The sequence below is a fragment of the Odontomachus brunneus genome, unplaced genomic scaffold, assembly GCF_010583005.1.
Source record: "Odontomachus brunneus isolate Ranch 3 - 2012 unplaced genomic scaffold, Obru_v1 Obru_scaffold_083, whole genome shotgun sequence".
NCBI classification, from domain to species: Eukaryota; Metazoa; Arthropoda; class Insecta; order Hymenoptera; family Formicidae; genus Odontomachus; species Odontomachus brunneus.
In genome coordinates this window covers 1,429,426-1,452,307 of record NW_022639533.1, presented here as the reverse complement: position 1 = coordinate 1,452,307, position 22,882 = coordinate 1,429,426, and the positions used below count along the sequence as shown (strand labels likewise).

Genomic DNA, 22,882 nt, shown 5'->3' with positions numbered 1-22,882 from the left:
GAGAGAGGCAGGTACTTGTCCACATAGTATGTAATTCATTGTTTCGTAGAATAATACCGCAATCATTCCGCCGTGGCGACAATAAACCAACGTGCAAATCCGACATTCCCCCCGGGACCGTTTTACTTCCCTTGAAACTTCCCTTGTCGGCGTCCCTCGCTACGCCCGCGTCGGCGGGTGACCTTTTCTCTCGGTCAAGAAGACGACTTATAAGTGGTCATGATCACAATTACAATAACTGTAAAGGACACTCATGCTGACATTCGAAGGGGGCAAAACAATGAATTTCCATAGTATGTCTTCTATACCTGGCGACAAATTTCTAGGTTTCTACTACTTTTTTGCTACGATCCTGGCGAGGCTGTCATGGCGTCTACTTGATCTTGACTTTTTGGTCACGTTATTAATGCAAAACGACACTTGAACGATACGGAATTCAACTTCGCGGCCAACAACAACAGCGACGAAAAACCGCCTTGCCAGAATCGTTGCTCGACAAGTCGATAGACAGAGAGAGAAAGAGACCTCTTGGTGCTTCTATCGAATCTCGAATGCAGATCAGAGGAGGGTGCAGTGGAGGTGCGACAACTTGATTGAAAAGGAAAAAAAATAAAAAAAAGAAGAAAAAGAAAAGAGACACAAATGTACACAACTGCGAGTCTAAGAACAAGATTCGTATGTGTCTTTCCGCTTTTCTTTTTATATGTGCACGTATTCTTCGTGTCCGCGGTGTGTGTACGTGTGTGTACGTGTGTGTACGTGTGTGTCGCGTGTGTACGCGTGTGACATTTGTGTGTGTGTCTGTGTGCAAGTGTTGCATCTGTGTGCTTTGTGTGGCTGCCGCCTCGTGCGCCATGCTCCTCGATCGACACGAGAAAGACCCGGCCGAACGGATCACCTTCTCTTTTATCTTTTTGCATGAACGACTGTGCGTTTCAGAGTGTGCGTAAATCATAAGGTGAATACAGAGGGTAGTGCGTAACGTTGTCGGGTGGAGAGTAGGAGGAGAGTGCATGAGAGGTGCGTCGACGCATGCAGATTTCGGTTTAACGTGCAGTCGGCCGTCACACGGGCGAGTTAACAAGAAACACGTAGTGTTCTCGATCGATCCGTGGATCCGAATTTCGTATCGGTTGGCTGCAACACGAAGGGCTGGTTTTTCAATGATAGTTTAAACTTAGATTTCAACTTAAACTCTGTTTAAACAAAACAAACGCATTGTTAGAATAGAGTTTAAACTTGAATCCAAGTTTAAACTGCTATTGAAAAACCGACCCTGAGTGACATGGAACTCATATGAAATTTAACTCGACATCAGTTTAAGTTCTTCCCCGCGATATCATGGCTGCGTCCCGATATTCGTTGGCTATACTACGGCAGTACTACGAATGCCGTTCCGATGTACGCGACAGTAAGCAGCAGCTTCGTATTCATATGTGACGTCATAGATTTTGTCGTCACTTCCTACTTTCGTTATCGCGGTGAGGTATTCGCGGTGCAAACATGGCGGCGCCTATGGAAAAGTTGTGGATCTTATAGACGCGGAAGATAACAGCATAAAATAAGCACTTGATTCCACAATACCGCATGCAATACTTTTTCTGTTTTGCTGATTCTATGTATTAGTTATTAAATAATATTTCAATTCCGTAAAAATTTGTACGATACCACGTGATATCGCTAGCTGCTGCAATGCTCGTAGATTCGTTCTGTTTTCTCTATTCACGGTGGATCGACAGTGTATTTGTGAAAACGGAGCACTTGTGTCGGCGTACTGTGATGACGTCACGTTTACAATACCGGCAATGAATATCGGAACGCAGCCTATATGTCATGTGAAATATGCTCTTATAAATAAAGATATCGTTACTCATTTTGAAGAAAGATGTCGCGTTAAAAAATCGCTCATGCGTTTCGAATGCGATTGTGTTATCTTTTGATTTACATGCTTTTATTTTTTCTAAGTCAAGCACAAGTCATTTAAATCCTCATTGTTGCTTTTACGTCAAGTCATAATGAAGTTTTTTTTAATATTAATGCTTAGAGATACAGCAATATAAAATGACGCATTTTTGAGAGCGAAACGGCATCGTTCTCCAACAAGATTGTGGACGTCACGTCGAGAACACTTCTCTTTAGAACGCGATGTACATGCTCCGTGCTCGCGATACATTGATATATTGATTATCAAAGAGAGAAAGAAAGATAGAAAGGTGATGAAGCTTTCGGTGACAAAACGTGCGGCGATCAACGTAATGAGATCAAGTCCTAATGTATAGGACCTCAAAGAGAAGAAATGGACCGACAGAACTACAGTATCGAGCGTGTGTGCAACATATAAATTTCAAGGGAGCGAGAGCGAGAGAGAAAGAGAGAGGCGAGAGAAAAGAAAGAGAAAGAGAAAGAGAGAGAGAGAGAGAGAGAAGGGAAAGAGATACAAAAAAGCTAGAGGAGAGCTAAGAAAAGAAATACGTTATCTAAAGCAGGCAGGACGAGGACGAAGAAAGCATTCGAGCACTCCGTTTAGTCGTAGTACATTAATCAGCAAGAAAGACAGAAGAGAAGAGGCAGGTAGTAGAGATTATAGGTGAGGTAGAAGTGACGTGATTACCGATGCACACAACACGCGCTATTGCTCACCAATTGGGCGCAGTACGGCACCTGCAAGGATACCCATTGTTAGGCTATGAGGTTAGTCATCACGGGCAAGATGGCGGGGTTAATTTACAGCATACGATCACAAGCAGACAATGCCCCGTTCGTGATCCTCCTTCTCATTTCCCCTCCCACCCACCCATCCATCTATCTCTCTATAGCTTCCCCACGCTATTTCTACCCGCGTGACCAGGAGCTCCCGCCGTCCTCATCGTCGCGATCCGCGTTCGCGATCGTATATCGCGGCTTAGAAAAGATTCATCTTAATTGTTGGTACAGAGGCGCCAACGAAATCAGACTCGACTACGCTAGACTACGACCCGATCGTCGTCCAATGTCATCCACTGATGAAATCGCGCCATCAGAGTAAAATCCACTAGGCGCTTTATAGACTTCGAAGAGCTCCTTTATATACGGCATTAATGACGTCATTATACAGCTGGAATGTTCCGAAGCGCCTAATGGATCCTACCCTTGATTAAATGCTCGGCACGGTTCTCCAAATGGAAACCAGGTTGATCGCGGATCGAATCGGCGGGGTCGAGATCGTGGTGCACGCTCGTCGCAATGAGGTCGGGTACACTTTCGATTGATTGCCGTCGGTCGGTGAACACTAATAAAATGATCCATGCAGGGCCGACCCGAAGCACGCGCGATCGTGAGATCTCGGCTCGGTCTCTTGGCTAGGTGTTGTACAAAGAGGTGTTCCGGTTTCGCCGCGTCATCTTTCAACCGCGGTGGTAAAAAAAAAAAAGAAAGATAAAGTTACATATATTATGGTTTTTTTTAAATACAAATTCTCTTTGATTTTGCCATAATTTCTAGTAGTGTAGGTATAGACTATCAGTAAAGGTTATCTTACTGAAGAACTCACTAATACTTTTTTAATAGTAAATTTCACAGCTTCTAAAATATAAGTAACATGTATGAAACGGCAGGATAAAAAATTAAGAATATAATATAAAAATTAAGAATATAATATAAAAATAAGAATTAAATATATCGACGGAATGTCGATATATTTTTTGATATATTTTAAGATTCTATAGCAATTTTTTAAATTGTTATAGCTGTGTACAGACAGCTCAATGAAGAAATATCAGTTGTCAAGGAACTTAATACGAAAAATTGAAGACGAAAAGCCCTAGACGCGAATCGAGATTCAAAGATAGTAAGAGATCGGTTATTCTTTAATTAATATTAAAATGATTTTATTTAAGAGTACATTTAACGTTAAAATGCCTGAACAAATATTGGCCTCGTGTCCGATTTCGCAAGATCGATTCCAGATGGTTTACGATTTGAAAGACGGCTTGAAAGGTGGTTTGAAAGACGGCGGTAAGTACCGAAACACCCCTCTTCATATCCTTCTACCGTCACCCTAATTGTGGAAGTCTCGCAACTGCACAGCGATGCAGTTTTACAGTGAACGTTCTTCAGCGTAGATACGGAATAGCGTAGTTGTGTGCGCGTGGGTTCATAATTTGCGGAAATTTTCTAGTGCGATTTGCCTTCTAAGCATTCTAAATTATATACTCGGCTATTGTCGAGTGTCGAAGATTCGGAGCTTGCTAATCTTATATCTAGGGTGACGATAACAGGATGATTGGATGACGATGACGGTGAAGCGAAGCACCTGACGAAGAAGCGAGACGGCGAGTTCTCTCGGGATTTTCTCCGAAACTCGGTCATGTATAGGAGCCGAGATTCTCACGGCCGTGGCAGTGTTCGATCGCGTTCTATGCCTATGATTTTCAGGCATGAAGGGTAATATCTTCTCGTACACAGGATAGAGGACACGAATAAACAGCCTTGCGAATCATGCTGGGGCTTGAACTCGCGAATTCAATTCGGCTCCTCTCTCGCGCGGACGACAGGAACGAGCGACAAACACTGCCACGTGCAAGGCAGGCAACGAAAAATAAATGACATCTAGTTTAGGCTAGCTCGGGGACGCCCCTGGATGTGTCTGACGGATCGATGAACGATGTACGAACGAAGAATATCTTACAGTGATGAGTACAGCTGAGATCTCGTGACGACGAGACCAGCGCGGCGCTAGAGCTAACGCCGAGAGAAGACGTGCGCTAGCAGTTGCCGCTGATGTTAGTATTATATATTTGACGTTAATATATTAATTTTAGTGTAATACGAGAAAGGACACGTTCATTCGGTTATTATCCAATTAGTTGTTAGTCAAAGCGTAATATAGTTTTAATTTGTCGACAGAGTTACGAGACCCGAATTGTGGAAGCACGAAAATGCACTTTGATGTGTATGTTTCTCGAAGTGTGATATTTTCTGTTGAAAACCGAAAATTCTTCTCTCAGCGCACGATTAATAAAATCTCAGCGTTTAGCTTTGCAGAATAGACTCGCGTTAATATACACCGCAGAAACAAACGGCATACTGCACGAAAGAAAAAACAGTCAGTATATATCTTGTACTATTTGAGGACTATCTACTGACGACGAAACGGAAAGATAGAGAATAAAAGGAGCGAAGAAGACAAAATTATATATATATATATATATATATATATATATATATATATATATATGAATGCTCGTGTGTGTAATTTTATGCATACATGGCGGATAATTCGATCGGATCCGAGAAACGATGAAGGCTGTCGTAGAATGCGAATTTTTTACACAATTCAGTTATAATTTCGATAAAATTTTACTATCGCTCCTGAGATTTTAAGAAATTTATTTGTTTGAAAAGAGTTTAATTGTTTCAGAAGAAATTAAAACACACCGCCGGTATGTGTGTAACAGTATCTTTTAAATTTTGACACTTGAAAATTTCGTGAGGTGAAAAAATACTTAATTTGGTTTCCGGATTGGTGCCATGTCTTTCGTGAATTTGTTCTCGACGTTTCGTAAACATTTTAGCTCACTTCTTCGGGGAGAGGAACATTTGAATCGTTTCTCTTGAAAATAAATACGTAGAGGAAGATTAATTTGAAAGATGGAATGACAAAGAGAGAACGAAAGAAAGTACGGACAAGATAACTTTAAGTTTCATCAAATAAAGATTTTTAATCGACTTCAAAAAAAGGAGATTCGTGTTGTATGTATATAAATTGGGTTGAATTTTAAACAGCTATCTTTTTACCAAATTATTGATATGTTTATGAAATTATTTAGAAGTTTTTTTTTTGAGAAACTGTTCTACTTTTTGTCGGAGATATGCAAATAATTTTTATGTCACATTTGTTTTTAAAATGCTTATCTGTGACTCTTTATATGTATGGAAAGAAAGTAGTAAGTTTGTGTGTCAGATTTGTTTTTATTGTCTTGTCTATTTATCCTGATGTGTAGCCGTTTTGTTGGGGAGTGTTTTTTAATTCTCTAAATTTTCATTTTGGATGTTGTCCTGGTTGCAAATGACGAAGGATCATAAGGAATCAAGGACTGATAGTTTTTAAAAGTGATGATTTATTATAAAGAGAAGATAGATAGATACTAATACTAGATACTAATTGATGTATGTGTAGGTTTTCTGTAGACTAATAGTCTACTGTAGACTGATAGTCTAAGGAATCATATGATTTTCTTGAGACTAGGACATCTAGAACAAGGAAAAAGAGTGTGCTGTTATATTCTTCGAAATTTGATTCCTCCCAAGAACACAAGGAGATTATTTCGTGTAAAAGTGGGAATAACGACGGGATAATGGGATGAGTATTAGTTGTCGGATTAAATCAAATATGAAGCGTCTTGTGCGGAAATGAAATTGGTTACGATTTTCACGTCGATGGTCCGCCATATATATACATGTATATCTATCTATCTATTCCGCATACATGTTCTGCGATGGCGCTCGTCACACAGCAACTGGTCGTACGTCGGCATCATACAGCGAGCGCAATTGAGAGTAGGCACATGACAGATTCACGGCTAAATTGAGACGATATTTCGTTTCATTTACTGACCTTGAATTCTTGAATTCGCGAGAGAAGTTGGGCGCGATGGGAGCACGAGGTCTTAGCCGGAATGGCCCTCGCTTCGCCTCGCGGCTGATAAGCGTAAAGAAGAAGAAAAATAAAACAATTACTTCTGCGCGTTAGTTACACGCGACCATTCGTCCTCTCCCTTCGTGCCCATGGCGCCGTCCTTTTCTGGCGAACCCCCCCTCTTATCCTACCCGTATCCTTCGGGTCTCACACGGGACCGGGTCAAGGATCGGCGATCCTGCGACGTAGTCGATCCTCCTCCTTACCTTGCACTCGCACGTGGTGCACTTGTCCTGCCAGGAGCTGCCGCCGTCGTGGATAATGCCGCCGTAGCTGCACGGTCTAGGAACCGTGAGCGAGGTGCCGTTTGCCGGCACCTCTCGACCGCAGGGATCATCCTCGCAGCGCGGGCAACAATCGCCCTCCTCGGTCACGGGATTCGAGCAGGTCACCGGTGGACACTCCATCTGCCAGCAGTCTATATCGCCATACTGCAACAGCCCGGCAAGTAGATTAAGTCGATCGAATCGAGCGAATTCAAAGCGGTGGAATTTCAGCGGAACGTAAATCAACGTCTTCCAACGTTCTCCCGAAACGCGATGACCCAACGTTCTCTATATGCGCAAGAAATTCGAAATTAATCCATTAAAGGCCATCATTATATATTCCACAAACATTTTTAATTAGAGAATCGGTCTGTTTATTTTGTAGAAGTCTTAGATTAGTATTAGAATTATCTTTGTTGGTGGCACAAAAATAACTGGAAATTAAACGCAGAAAATATAAAAATAAAATTATATATTAATCAAATAATTTTTTATTCGCTGAAAGCATCCCATAAGTTAGACACTAGCCGATAATTGGTTAAGTAATCTTATCCGTTCCCAAAGAGGTTCGTTTTCGCGACGAGGTTACAGTGGTTTGTAATTCAAATCGAGTAATTCGTCCGACTCGATTCGGGACCATTCTGTCGATAGGACGAGAAATGCACATCACGCATCGGTCGAGCTAATTACCAGGCACTCGCATGTCTGACACTGGTATATCCAACGTTCTCCGCTTCTGAAGACTAGGTGATGGAGCTCCTGATGCTTGCAGGACGCCTTGGGATTGCACTGAGGACAACACGCGTCACTTTGACTGTCTGGTGCGCTGCAGTCGCATATAGGATCCTTGCAAGTGATCACGCCGTCTTCACATGTGCATCTCCTGCAGGTGTTTTCGGCCGGCGTGAAAGTGTCGCCGTTGTTGACTTCGCGCTCATCGTACCAGCAGCCTGAAAAACCGCGCATATGTCAAATGATGCGAATTAAGGCGACAATGTTTTCTTCTAGTATCTCAGAAATTTTCTGCGAAATTTTAGTATATCTGTTAGTGATTTTATGTCTCTGTAGGGGATTATTTTTGTATATTTATATACGTTTTAAATAACTGTTTTAGATAACCGTATTTTAGATAAAACATTGATTAGCTTTGCTTAAGAGATTTGATAGAATTATATAAGAAAAATTTATGTAACTAAATCGTGTTTTTGCTAAAAAAAGTTATAAAATTACAAAGAAAGGTATATTCAGATAAATATTCAATTGTTTAGTATATAATACATAATCGTTGAAAGTAAGTTATAAAACAAAAGAAATTGATAACTTTTTTTATGAGCTAAAATTGAAATTTTCGATAGAAATGATAAGTTCAGATAAAGTCATATATTATTTAAATAAAACATATTTCTATAATCAAGGATGTTGGATGTTCGCAGAAAAAAATTTTATAAATTATTAAAAATGTTTTATGTAATACGAGGTAGTCCGCTATATTCATTGACATTTAGATTTTTGCTCTGTATAAGTTTGCAATTCTATGCAACCAAATAGAAAAAAACAGTGCAAAATACGAAGTTGCATTATGTCGATTTCCAGCATCCTCTTAATTGTATATATATTTACTAGTATTTGCACATCAGATAATTTTTTCAACTAATAACTAGCAATCGATTAAGATGCGACGGTGGATGATTTAAACGAGGAAAATCAACTCACTAAGTCTGCACTCCTCTCCGGACTCGTTCGACTCCCTCTCCGGCGGGCACACGCATTCGTAGCCGCCCTCGGTGTTGACGCACTTGGCGGTGTGGTGACACGTGTGCCTCCTCTCGACCGTCTCGTCGTTGCACTCGTCGATGTCAAGACACTGCGTGCCCTGAGTGCTGTCGTGCAGGGCGCTCCTGTAACCGGGCTTGCACCGGCAATAGTACCAGCCGGGCATGTTGAAGCACGTGGACGACTCGTGGCAGCGGTGCAACTCGCTCGCGCACTCGTCTAGGTCGAGCTCGCAGCTGTTGCCGATGTAACCGCGCCGGCAGGAACACCGACCGGGTGCCACGCACACCCCACCGTTTTGGCAAGTCTGATTGCACACGGCTGAAGGAGGAATTTCATCTTACTTCGAGTTACCTCGCGCCGCGGATTGGACGATCGCAAAAGTTGAAATTTAAGAATCTGGGACCTTACTCTCGAAAAATATCGCATATGATATTTTTCAAGAATAAGAGAGAGACTCTATTTGCTATGAGACTCGCGAGTGCCGATTTGTGTCTCTAATAATCTAATAATGCTCCCCAGCCTACAAGTTTTATCTTGAATCTGCCAATGTTTTCTTTTCGGCTGTGCGTGCGGCACAAATTTAAATATCTACTGATGAAATATCTTTCTCTGCAATCATTATTTTTAATAAGACTTAATTGACTTTCCTTGTAACTCAATGTGATCTATGGTAGTTTGTGGAAGCTACTTTGTGGCGCGTAATTTATTATTTCTGACGATAAAAGAGCCGAGTTTTGAAGCATCTATCCTTTGCTTTTTGTGATCTTCGCGAATGGAACCTCGGAGAGAGAAAAATAAACTCCACTCTTCGTAAATCTTCTTTCATCGTTTTACTCATCGATATGGTAGAAGTGCCAGTGACTGTTACGATCGTTTGTGCACACATCGAAAACAAATATTTCGATAAAATCAGTACATACGAATCGTCTTTTTCTTCCAGTATCGTGAAATCCTTTAATAATGTGACATATACATCAGTAAGCACTTCACGATCCGCGTTCTCGAGAGTAGAGAGATTATTTGTAAAAGCGCGTACGTTTCTCCGTCAGTACGCAAGTTTAAACGACACAGAAACAATTGCCCCTTTCCGTTTCATCATCCGTCACACTTCGCGCCGGTGCAACGTTGCGGAGGGTTTTACAAGGTATTACGTACGTTTGCATGTGTAACCATCGCCGGTATAACCGTCTTTGCAGACGCAATAGTAGCTCCCGGCAGTGTTGACGCACGTGGCGTGCTCGTCGCACGTGTGATGACCGGTCGTGCACTCGTTCAGCTCGGCGCAGTTGAACTTGTCGAGTCTATGGTAACCCGGAAGACACTCGCACGTATAAGAGCCGATGACGTTGACGCACTTCGTATTCGAGTTGCAATGGTGACCGTCCAGTCCACCTTGCTGCTTACACTCGTCAACGTCTGAGTGACGAGACGAGAAGAAAAAATAGAATAAGTGTCACAACGATCATTCAGAAACAGTGTTGGATATTGATGGATAAAAATTTTTTTTAAATAATCAGCAAATCTAATATCAAAATCTATCATCAGAATTAATTAATCGTCATATATAAAATCATAAATAATTTAATCGACTGGTGAAATTAAATACTGATCAGTGTGTAATCATTCACAGTAAAGTTTGATCAATAATTAATTTCATTAATCGGTAAAATTATTTATGATTTTATATATGACAATTGTTCAATTTTGTTTATTGATTTGCCGATTATTTTAGTCAAGGAAAATTTTTGTGGATTAATGCCTAACGCTGTCTAGAAACATATTTCAGGCATTAGGTCGGTCAAAGAGCTCGATGCAATGGATCCTGTCGCGCACATGTAATAATACAGACAAAACGATACTGATTGTATTTTGCTCCAGAACGTTGACAAAGGATGTTATAAACAACAACGGCGATTGCTCGAGTAGCGAATAATTGGTTTCCATGGAATACGATAAAATCAATTTTGACTGAGCAATCAAGACGAACCTTTTGATCGACCCGATAGAATCATAGTGACAAAAAAGGACGAAACAAAAAATACATATACTCGGTGGCAAAAAGGTAGCGACTCTTTTCGCTCCGACGAGCTTTCGGTCGTTCTCGCGATTTTGTTCATTTCCAATCACGAAGTCGAAGAGAAACGCAACCTTTTCGCTGACAGCTGAACATTACTCGAATAAACATACTAATGTTCTTTGTTTCCGAAACTTCCGAGTCACCTGAGAATCCGACTTGAACTAAAGTTCCCGCAACTTACGATCTCGAATAAGTCTGGTGAGCATAAGTAGACGGAAATACTTCACGCGCGATTAATACCGAGCATAGTTAAACGAGTTGGGTAAGTTAGATGAGAGTGTGTTAGATACCGTGACAGTTAACACCATTCCCCTGGAAACCGATATCACAATGGCAGGCGTAGGTCGTCTGGAGGTTCAGGCAGGACGCGTTAGCGTGACACTTGTGGCCCTTCGCGCAGTAGTCCACCCCTGGTTAAATTGGGTTAGCCAAGCAAACACAGTTTAATGGTTAGAGAGGATTCGATTAGCGAGCGGCTTTAGCGAGGTGACCGTCGATCCTCGATTTCACCTTCCATGCGTAATAAGGATCGAGCTGGCTATTATCAATAATAGATAGCAGAAATTGCACGCTGCGGACCAACCGTCCTCTTAAAACTGAATTTTGACTCTTTATATGAAAATTAAAGTTAATATTAGCCTCGTTCAACATGCGTCTAGTAATTTTATAGACCGCGTAATAATTATGTATAACTGTTGCCAACCTCCTTACTATAATTCATGTTGCAACAGCTGTTTAGCTTTATTAATGTAATCGCAATTTCGCACGATTGCATACGCGCCGACTTAAGGAGTTAGCGAAAAAGAAATTCCATGCATGAGAGGGTTAATTAAATGTTAATGATGTGCGAGCTATGCGAACTAAGCTCCGTCTCTCTCTCTCTCTCTCTCTCTCTCTCTCTCTTTCTCTCTTGCTGTCGCAAAGCTCTGTCTTCCTCATGCTTATCATTCTTTCAAGCTGATCGCTATGTCATGCCACGTTAAATTTATCTGCCGCGGATTTTGATGCATAACGATGATGAAATTTACAACGCACGTCGTTTATAACAACAAATTATGCTTTACGTGAGAGAAGGAAGAACTATCGGTTCGATAAAACTATCGGCTGTTGAAATGAAATTCTCATTCTCGGATGTGTAAGATTTTCGCGCCGACACGAGAAAACAAACACGGGAGTTGTTCGCGGTGAGTTCTAAGGACGTTAGAATTTGCCTCTGGGTCCGATCCGCCGAGTGAGAATCAACCCACCTGGGCAAAACTTGCAGCACTCCTCCGCCACGCTGATCTGCTCGTTGGGTGGACACGGCAGTGGTGGGCACATGGTTGTGTTGTCGTATCTTTTGCAGATGAAGCTACCGTCCTGGCAGTCGCAATCGATGCACTGTCTCGGCGAGACCTTCTCACCGTGATCGTACATTACGTTGTGCAAGTAACACTGTCCTGAAGGCGAACGTGAACGACGAGATAAATAACGCGCGGCACTACGCTAGACAGGCGGTCGATGGGACGACAGGAAACACGTCGACAGGAAACTACGTCGTCAACTAATCAGCCAGTCGCGTGCGTGAAAGCGAAAGGGTCGTACCGCGTAATAAGGACGCGACCGTTGTGCCCGAGCAACGATTATCTCCTCGTCGAGGAGAGCCCAGTCGCGTCGCAATCAGTCTCGTAAGCCAAGAACTACGCGACGTTCAAAAGCCAAAAAAGATATGAGACATGAATGATTTGACAAACTATATTCGGTGAAACATACTTCTAAATATCATAGGATCCTCTTGTATCATTTAGCGCTCTCGAAATCGTGACTTTGAAATCAACAGTGGAGAAAGAAGGAAACAATAGACTGTCCTATTTTCTGTGAAGGAACTATAGTCGGTACGCGTCGATTTTTCTAACACTGGAGTCGAGATCAAATGAGAACAGAGAAGCTGGGAAGGTGTTGCTCCACTTACTGAGACAAACCGGACAACACTGTCCTTCAGGAAGGATAGGGTGCTTGCAGTCGGTCGGAGCGCACGGTATCGGCTTGCACTTGATTTCGCCGTGAACGCAAGAGCACTGCTCGCAGTCCTCCTGCCATGTCGCGCCGTCCTCATGGACGGTGCCGTTCACCCTACACGACTTTTGGCACTCGCACTCCTCCACTTTGCTTATTCTGCCCTCTGCAGCGGCTAGCTGGAAGGAAGAACGTCCATGAGCAAAGGGTAGCAACGGATATAAACGTTGTGTTTACGAGTGTAAATCCTCGACACACAGCGATTTCCGCATTGCGTTTGGGACCTCATCGCACCCTCGATGACTGTTAAATCGCCCAATTACTCACCCTACGCGTCAGCTCGTTGAGATTGTGCATCAGTTGCTCCACGGTGTTCTGTAATATCGAAAATTGACCGCACGTGGGACAGGACGAGTCGAGCTGGGGACACTGGGAGAGATAGCCGTGAGGTCCTGGTATCAGCTTGACGTCCTGCAAAGCACCCTGCGACGCGACAATCATACGGTGAGCTTCAGTCGGCCACCGGGTCTCCCGGTCAATTCCGGGAGATTTTTCAGTAATAAAAAGAAAATCCGAGGTAGAATTAAGAAAGACAAGAATTAGAAGAATTAGAAGAATTAGAAGAATTAGATATTAGAAATTAATAATTGAATAGAGAATTATAATTAGAAGGAGAATTGAAGGAGATCAATCATACATCCAATTAAAATTAAATCGATAAAATATTTTTATGTGTGAGGAAGACACAAGAGGAAGATTAAGAGGGACCCTCACCTTGAAGAGAAAGTGCCTGACGTTTCTCTGTCCAACCCAGAGCTGGAGCTGCGGCAGAGTGAAATTGGTGTCGGGTGGACCGGGCCTCAGCAGTCGCCTGTACAAGGGGTGACAGTCGACCAGCAGCTCGACCTGCGAGCCGCTTATGCTCAAGGCGACCCTGTGCCAGTCGCCGTCGGCCACTCGAAAAGGGAATGCCTCGACGTGTACGGTTCCGTCTCGGCGTGATACGTAATGAAGTCGAAGCTCGTTCTTGCGACCGCTGCTCTGCAGCTCCAAATACCTGACGCACCGTTATTCGTGATCATTTATCGCTTAATGAACACTGGACTTGTGCAATTCGCTCCACGATTTTATTCGAAATTCGTGTAGTTCTGTCATTTTCATACGACGCGTTCCGTACAAGGACGAGATTGTTATATTTTCTTTTCTTTCTATAACAGAAGTCTTTATGATATAAAATTTGAAATAGGCTAGCCCGCCATACGATGATACATAAATATAAAATGAAAAACCTTTGCTTTTAAGTCACATAAATGTGTCTTAATAAGTGAGTTTTAATTACACATTCAAACGAAAGGAAAGTCAGAGAGAATTTTATTATTATAAAAATTATTGTAAAATTTTATAATCAAAGAACAGATCGACATTTTGCAGTAACTATCTGTAATATATATGTAATATACATATAAGATTATTATTATTAATATTTTTAGAACTTTTTGAAACAACAAAAAATTTATTAACAATATGGTAACCATAAATGAGGATGATTTTAATCAGATAAATCATTTTCCTCTAATAACATATTTAATACAATATTTAAAAATTTGTTTTCTATATACTCTCTACAATGTGTATCAGCATTATCTTTAATAAATATAATGGACGGGCTCGCCCATGTCACACGGGAAGTCTCGGACACTGTATGTAGTAGATTATTGCGTCCCTTGCATCGAGTATTTTAGTGGAATCCGAATTAGCCAAGAGTTATTTCACCGATACCTCCATCTCAATGCGTCTATCATGGACATCGCCGCTCGTCGCTTTGTTAACAATACAAGGTCACGTGAAATTTCCCGTCTGATCGAGAATGATCCGACTGGCGTCGCGCGCGCTTGAAAACGAAAGGATTAAAGCGTCAACCTTGTCCGACCTCAAGCCTATCGCGAAACAATTGAATTACGCAGTCGCCGCTAACAGGATGTGTATTTTACGGGCGCACGTAATTAAGCTTTGGCAAGCTTATTGGCCTTTGGTAGGCTTATTGGATTTTCATTTAAATTAATTGTAATTGCCGGCACGCGGCACGTTAACCGTCACGTAATGTGCGCGAGGGCAGCAGGCCTATCCAATTTGCGTCAGCTAGATCAAAACGACCAGATTGCAGTTCTCTCTTACCGACGACGGGGAGGATGCAGCGTCAAGTGCTCCTCCACTGTCGCTCGACAATTGACACACTGACTTCCTTTGGCACGCCGATCCAGCTACGGTGACCGCGCGGAGAACGCGAGTCACCACGTGGAAATAATTTCAGCGGAGAGACGAAACACCAAACGCGCGCGCATGATAATTCGTACGAATCAACCGTTGCGTGTTCAGCTCAACCACAATGGCGCTTGATTGTCGTGTGCGTAATAACCCGTTACTTCGACATGATTAAAATTGATATGGTGCATTGCACGCGTGATATTGAGACTGGATCACAGCGTGAAATGCAAAAGTACGAAATGTTCAGTGTCCGTTCGCGAGGGATTTATGTTCTATGGAAGTTGATTCATATTTATGAAGTTCTGGCAATCACGAAAAACCTACTTTGGCCTTTTCCGCGTATTAACAATGATAAGTTTAATGCGTTTGGAAATTATATGACAGATACAAATTGAAGTGAAAACGCTTAGTGATTAACGGAGAAGCACAATAGGCGAGACATCGGCAAGATTGCTGCTGTAATTGCTTAACCTGTAATCAGGCTTGCGGAAATTACTTTATAAATTAATAATAAATTTTATTTAAACAGGCATGAACAGGGACAATTAAGAAGGTCTTTATACCACAGAATGATATAGTTCCTTCAACCCTTTTGGACGAAAAATAACATTAATATTTGGTTATGGCAGTTATATTTAGCTAAATGATATTCCTAGTGTTATTTCCGTGGACGAATGAAACTGTAAAAAGGATGTACTCGCGAGTAGAGCGAAATGTTTCCTCTTTGCGGTTTACGTCATTCAACGCCATTTGAAATAGGTCACAGGCTCTTCGGCCTTCGTTCCGGCCATGAAACGCCGAATTACCATGCGGCGTCGCTAAGGGACGAGGGAGGGAGGGCGGGCGGGCGTTCAAGCAAGAGGACTTTTCGATATTTCGTACCTATTGCTCCCGTGCGAAAAGGCGACGATCGTCCCGGAATTGGCCTTCTCCTGGCGCAGCGCGGCGGCTATAGTGAATTCCGGAACCCGCCGGAGTAGCGCGGCCGCCCGTTCGAAGCTCGCCTCGTTCAGTCGGAGCTCCCTCTCCTCGCCTGAAGTAGTAAAACACAATGATTGGTGCGGCAGGACGGAGAGTGCGGCTAACCGGCCGCGCTCTGCAGTCCCTGACTATATATTTTTACGGATTACCACGGCGAACGGCACCTCGTCGTGGTGTCGTTCTCGAAATCCGCACATTGGGTATGTTTCACTCTTTCCGTTCTAAGAGTGCCAGAAATTGTTACGGAAAACTCGAAAAACGCCGTGACGCCGTGCCTCTTGGCTATTAAAGCAGTTTTCGAGCCAATGCGACAGTTAGTTCAGATTTAAGGAGATTGCAAAGCTCAGTGTCATATTTCTAATGACACATCAAGTAATTAAAACCTTAATTTTAATTTGCAAGAAATTAAAAATAGAAATTAAAAGTAACGCGCGTCAAACCTAAGGGAGACGTATAAAAGTGTCACTTTTAATTTTGTCTCTTTCAAATATCTCAGTCCTCAAATGATCTTTTGCACAAGCAGTTAGATAACATTTCAACTTATATACAGTGCAAGTCTCAATAAATTCTCAATAAACCCATTTCACCTTATAACCCCTTTAACTGTGAAACTTGAAAGACGCCGCAGCGTTTTGCAGAAATTCAGGATGGCGCCGCTGTGACGCTCTTGAAGCACAAAGAGTTGAAGCTATCTTCCGGCAGTTTTCAAGTTTTATTTTGTACGATCGAACGCGTCGAAAGGGTGGCGTCCACGTAAAGCGCGGAGAGGCGCGAAAGTGGAGTGCGCTACTTTCTCGATGTCGTCATCGGCAGCTATCAGTGCGGATAGCGAGAATGTCGGGATGTTGAATGCAGGTCCCAAGTACAGCTTAGTGACCCTCATGAGTGGTGCAGAGAGAAAGGCTTGTCGCATGCCGTGCACGAAATCGATGCGGGGCCACACCGAGCTGATTTGAATTTTTAACCCGGCCGCCTTCCCGGTAAGGCTGAAGCCGCCCTGCCCGGAAGGCGCTTCGGTTAGAATTTAGAGCACAGTCAGCGATCATTATTTATGTGGTAATCTTTTGGGTCGAGGCGGCGGGGAGATGTGTTTCACCAAGGAAGTGATATTGGGATTTAATAATACAATGTCGAATCGAGCGGATTCGCGGAAAGCGCTGCTTAAGTGGCGCTGCATATATTCATGACCGTTATTATTAACGTCGAGGACTCTCGTCGGGGGTGTGTTTGCGTCATTTATGCTGTTTGGCGACTAGCCTACATTAACGTTTCACGATGCTGCTACAAACGTGTGTCGTTTTGAAAAGAGAAACTCATGAAAAACCGCTCAATATTATCTCCTTTTTCTTGTGAGAAATATGGGATTTCGTCTCGATATATTAGACTTCTACGTCACTCATGTATTTTACGCGGAAATGAGAAGGTTATGGCGAGAGCGTTAGCTCCGCGCCAGTGTCGCGCCATGTTTGCTTTATCGACGATGTGCGAGCAAACAAGCAGCAAAAAGATTCGATCTTGTCCCGAAATAACAACACTTTTACGCGTTACGTAAGGCGTCGTACGTTAAATGGGGAACACGGATAAATTGACTTAGTTATCTATCGGTTGCGGTAATGTGAGATTATCGACTATCGTCGATGCATTTTTCGACTGTTTTTTGTTCGTGAATTTTTTACGCATCATTATTACGTAATCGTATCATGTCTCTTGCGGATTCAAACTGTTCGTGAAATATAAAAATCAGGACGTTCCAAATTTTAATTACAGTTCACAAAACCAAATAAACTAAATAAAAGATTTAATATCTCGAGTCATAATTAGAACGTGAGTGTATGTGTGTCTGATGTGAAAACTTTGGATAGGTAGTTGCAAAAAAGTCCGACTCTCATTAAATTGTGCCAAATACTCTCAAATAAACATGAAACGCAAATTCCCAAGTGAACTCAAAAGTTTTTGATTTTCGTTTTAACTGAGATAACGTTAAAATAATAAATAAAATAATATTAGGTGTACAACTTTGCTTCCGCCGTTTTTTTTCCGAAATTCGAGGCTTTATTATAAAAAACTGGTTATACATTTATGATTCAAAGTATTGTCCATCGCTGGCCACTACTTTCTCCCATCTTTCGGGCAGCGTACGAATCCCGCGTCAAAAAAACTGGTCATCTTTTGAGGCGATCCACGAATCAATCCAATTTTTTACTTCTTCATAAGACCGGAAGTGCTGGTCAGCTAGGCCATGTGCCATTGATCGAAACAAGTGATAGTCAGAGGGAGCAACGTCTGGAGAATATAGCGGGTGGGATAGGACTTCCCATTTCAACGTTTCCAAGTATGTCTTGACTACTTTCGCAACATGGAGTCGAGCATTGTTATGTTGCAAAATCACTTTATCGTGTCTCTCGTTGTATTGCGGCCGTTTGTCTTTCAATGCTCGGCTCAAACGCATCAATTGCGTTCGATATCGATCGCCTGTGATTGTTTCAGTCGGTTTTAACAGCTTATAATACACTACGCCGAGCTGGTCCCACTAAATACAGAGCATGACCTTGGAGCCGTGAATATTCGGTTTGGCCGTCGACGTGGAAGCATGGCCGGGAACTCCCCATGATTTTCTGCCCTTGGGGTTATCGTAATGAACCCATTTTTCGTCCCCAGTCACAATGCGATGCAGAAATCCCTTCCGTCTTTGCCTTTCAAGCAGCTGTTCACAAGCAAACAAACGCCGTTCAACATCTCTCGGCTTCAATTCGTACGACACCCAATTTCCTTGCTTCTGAATCATTCCCATGGCTTTGAGGCGTTTTGAAATGGCTTGTTGAGTCACTCCCAATGAACGTGCCAATTCTTCTTGATTTTGACACGAGTCTTGATCAAGTAATGCCTCCAATTCTGCATCTTCGAAAACCTTCTCTCTTTCACCACTATGCCGGTCTTCGATGTCAAAATCACCGTTCTTGAAGTGTTGAAACCACTCACGACATGTTCTTTCACTAATAGCGGCCTCACCATAAGTATTTGAGAGCATTCGATGAGCCTTAGCCGCAGATTTCTTCATATTGAAGCAGAAAATTAAAACCTCCCGCAAATGACGAGAATTTGGCTCGTAAACTGACATTTTCAATCGAGAATAACTTTATGATGCAGACACAAATCGACTAATGTTTCTATGGGGTTATGACAGATGCCCAAGTTTATTGTATGACGTCTATGATCTATTTATTTCGACCACCACTTACCGCTAAAGCCATCTATAGGAAAACGGCGGAAGCAAAGTTGTACACCTAATAAGTTTTTTTATGAATAAAATAAAAAAATTTTTATGAAAAAATAAAATGTTATGAACAAAATAATTAAGTTATTTAAGTTATTTTTAAAAGTTTATATGTCACGAATGAATACCAGAAAAATTTGTATGAAATATTTGAAAGAATTTCAAATAACATATTTCATAAATCAAAAGCAATTATCAGTATTAATAATGCACGTTTGGACGTGCGAAGCGCTTATCTTCACACAACTCCACAAAAATCGAACTTAACCTAACCCAACCTACATCACTAATATCAGTACAAGTATTATTTTAACGTTATCTGATGTAATTTTTAATTGCGCTAAAAAATCTTTTAAATATGTTCATTTAGGAGTATTTGGGACTATTTCATCGAATTTCATGAGAATTGAACCTTTCTGGAACTGTAGCTGCAGGTTTTCGACGATCTGCGCTCATTTTCCCTCCCTTGAGTTGAAATTTTATTTCCCCATAGACTCTGCGATTTCTGCTGAATTTGGAGGATCAATAAGAACGTTGAGATATAAGTACACTGTGACAAAAAGATATGGTAGCAACTATGCGAATTAACGTGAGCTGAATAAGCGAATAAGCGAGAGCACTATACAGTTCTTCTAACCACTTAACTTCAGTTGCAGTAATTACAAAATCGTTTATTAGACAATATACATTAATCTTACAAACAAAACTTCGTATGGTTATCACTTATACAGTTACCACCGTCACGTCCTTTATCTGAGTGCTCTGTACAGGCTGTTGTTCTTTGACACTACTAATGATTATCGCTATTTTTCAGACCCGAAAGAACGTGATTTATTTTATTAATAAGAATTATTTGATATTCGATTACATTAGTGTCCTGCTCGCGCGAGAAATACGCGAGAGACTTGAAACACTCGACAACTATCCGACAGGCGCGCAATGGAAACATCCGCGCTATGACGAACTGTCGCTCGCGTCCTCTATTACGCTACAGAGGGGAAAGGAGAGAGGGAAGGGGGCGAATCATTCTGGCTCCCCATCGTACCGAATATCGCACGCTGTACAAATCGATTGCAGTCATACTTTGTGCATATTCAATTAACACGTCGCTTTGGAATGGTGGCTGTTTGTCCGAGTAGGGTAGGTAGGTATCCATTAGACAGATTAATACGGCCATTTGGCAAATTACACCGCAACTAAGCCGTGGCAATCGACAATCTTGCTGTCCGTCTATCGCGCTTTCGATATCATCGTCATTAAGCGGCCTGTGTAATGTACAAACGAGAAATCCCGCAACTGTGCAATTACGGCGTGTGTATGTATCTGTGTGTGCTCGTGTGTGTGTAAAATGGGATAAATTATGCCCCCCATCTTTGGGGTTGGAATTGCAGACTTATTTACTTATCTTTGTATCCCCCAGTCGAAATTTTCGTTCTGCGTTAATCCTGCTAATTCCGACAAATCAATGGAAAAGGTATAACTCCGTATTAACTGCTAATTTATTGTCTCTTGACGCTACAAACGGGAGTACTGTTGCTTTTTTAAATTTATATAAAGAAAGAATATTATAAATAATTATATTACACAAGTATTTATAATATAAATATATTATACTTATAATATAAATATCATAAATATCATAAATATTTATAAGGAACAATAAAAATGTTTTAATATTCGATTATATATATATATATATATATATAGTTTTTATAATAATTTGACTATCTGGCAGATTTGGAAAATTTTGAGAATATTGATAGACGTGGTTTTTCGGTCACCGAATGTATTCGTCGTTGTTGATCGCTGAAGCTGACGATCGGCGAGAGATGATTCTATTCTTTCGAAGATACTATTTGTGTTGATATTCTCACGCGTCATGTCTGTCTATGACCGAGCTATTGTGACTTGAGCCGTCGTGCGACACACATACCGCGACGCGGGGAGCACATGTATCGGTGAGTTTATCTCGGTGGAACGATGAAAATTTTGTCGATTATCAAAAATTTAATCGGGCTCTCACGTCGGCATCGCGTTTTTCCCACCGTATCTACGCGAGTGTCAGTGTTCAGTGAATATACGAAACCATGGAGCAACTAAGTATTAAGGTGTTGGATCAGGAAGCCAGGACGTGAGACGTTGGAATACGAGCGGCAATATCTTCAGGTACGTTCAATTATTTATTATAGCAAATGTCTCCGAGCTTTTAACAATTTAGTGGCTACTGTCATATATACGTAAAACTTTGTTTCGCCAATATTTTTAAAATTATCTTTCTATTTTTTTTGTGCAACAAAACATATAACAGCCGAGCATAAACGAATATGAACGAGTAACGACCTGCCTCCTATTAAAATTCATCCAACGATATCGATTTTACCGATTCGTCGTCAAAGTTGATTTTTTCACTTCGCAATTGCCCTTGGCGCAGAATAAAATTTGCGCTATTGCATCCTAAATTACTCTCGCGAAGCCATTCGTTCGCTGACGCGTTCATTCGTGGTAGAAAACTCCAGCTAACTATCTCTTCTCGACTTCGACATACCCGGCGTTCGGTTTCTCTCGCAAAAAAAAAGAAAAAAAAATGAAAAAAGGAAAGAGAAAAAGAGGAAAAGGATCGCTGTCCAAATAAGGGACACCTCATTACATAGCTGCCGCGTGCAAAATGCGGCGTACTGCCGCTGGCAGGCTTCTCATGGCGCAAAGTGCGCCTCGAATTTCAGGCGCACCGGCAGTACGCAAAGAGTAACCGGACACCTGGCCGATAATAAAGCGTCGGTGCCTTTCGCGCGTGCCCGCGCCACCTACGACGCCGAGAGGGCCGTCGTCGATAGGCTACGACGTCGTCGAGCAATTACTGCACGCGCAACGCTTAATTATAACGTAATACCGGCGGCTTGGCCGGTGCGGTGGGACGCGAAGAAAGGTCGGCCGACCAGCGAGAAAAGCAACCCTCTGCCGAGCTGCTCGCTCGTCTCGAAGGGAATCGTTACGCGCGAATTCACACGCACGAGCCGCCAACCCCCTTGCGCTTCGTGCTGGCGCGAACAGAAACCATAATTTGACCGTGAAATTTTGTTTTCGCTACACGAAGACGAGAGCTGTACCTTCGAACATTGGTGAAACGATCGTTTCCTGTGGGGTGGTTAAGCAGGGTTAAGGTTGTTCACCCTCCTGCGCGTATTAACGCATTGCGGAAATAAGCAGAACATTTTCAACGATCTCCCTGCCTTTCTCTCTCTCTTTCTCTCTTTCTCAACCTTGACAAGACGTTGTGAGTTTGTGGATCGAGTAGAAATAATTTTGACGCCTTTTTGCTTTTACACAAAGAAAATTTTATAATAAAATTTACTATAGAATTTGGCCTAACCAAAGAATAGCTCGATATTCTGCGCTAATTTACCACCTTTTTATTTCATATGTACTAATATTTTAAGAACTGAGCACTTAGTCTTTATTGACAATCTATTTCTGCACTTTCGAAGACATAGTAAAATTGAAGAGAATTTATATATATATATATATATATATATATATACATATATATATATATATATATATATATATATATA

General features: G+C 41.8%; 1 protein-coding gene across 4 annotated transcripts in view; it reads right to left on the bottom strand.

The window, feature by feature from the left end:
• LOC116847838 (protein kinase C-binding protein NELL1-like) overlaps positions 1-22,882 on the bottom strand; it is a 105,446-nt gene that overhangs the window by 13,266 nt on the left and 69,298 nt on the right. The window contains exons 3-13 of one of the 4 annotated variants that reach the window (XM_032823262.1): positions 15,938-16,088; positions 13,565-13,847; positions 13,118-13,273; positions 12,747-12,969; positions 12,043-12,234; positions 11,086-11,205; positions 9,874-10,134; positions 8,656-9,036; positions 7,633-7,892; positions 6,883-7,107; positions 2,612-2,661 (exon numbers count right to left, since the gene is read on the bottom strand). In XM_032823262.1, the coding sequence (XP_032679153.1) occupies positions 2,612-2,661; positions 6,883-7,107; positions 7,633-7,892; positions 8,656-9,036; positions 9,874-10,134; positions 11,086-11,205; positions 12,043-12,234; positions 12,747-12,969; positions 13,118-13,273; positions 13,565-13,847; positions 15,938-16,088 (2,302 nt within the window). The remainder of the gene's footprint in view (positions 1-2,611; positions 2,662-6,882; positions 7,108-7,632; positions 7,893-8,655; positions 9,037-9,873; positions 10,135-11,085; positions 11,206-12,042; positions 12,235-12,746; positions 12,970-13,117; positions 13,274-13,564; positions 13,848-15,937; positions 16,089-22,882) is intronic. The other 3 variants (XM_032823263.1, XM_032823264.1, XM_032823265.1) reach the window with 3 other exon arrangements.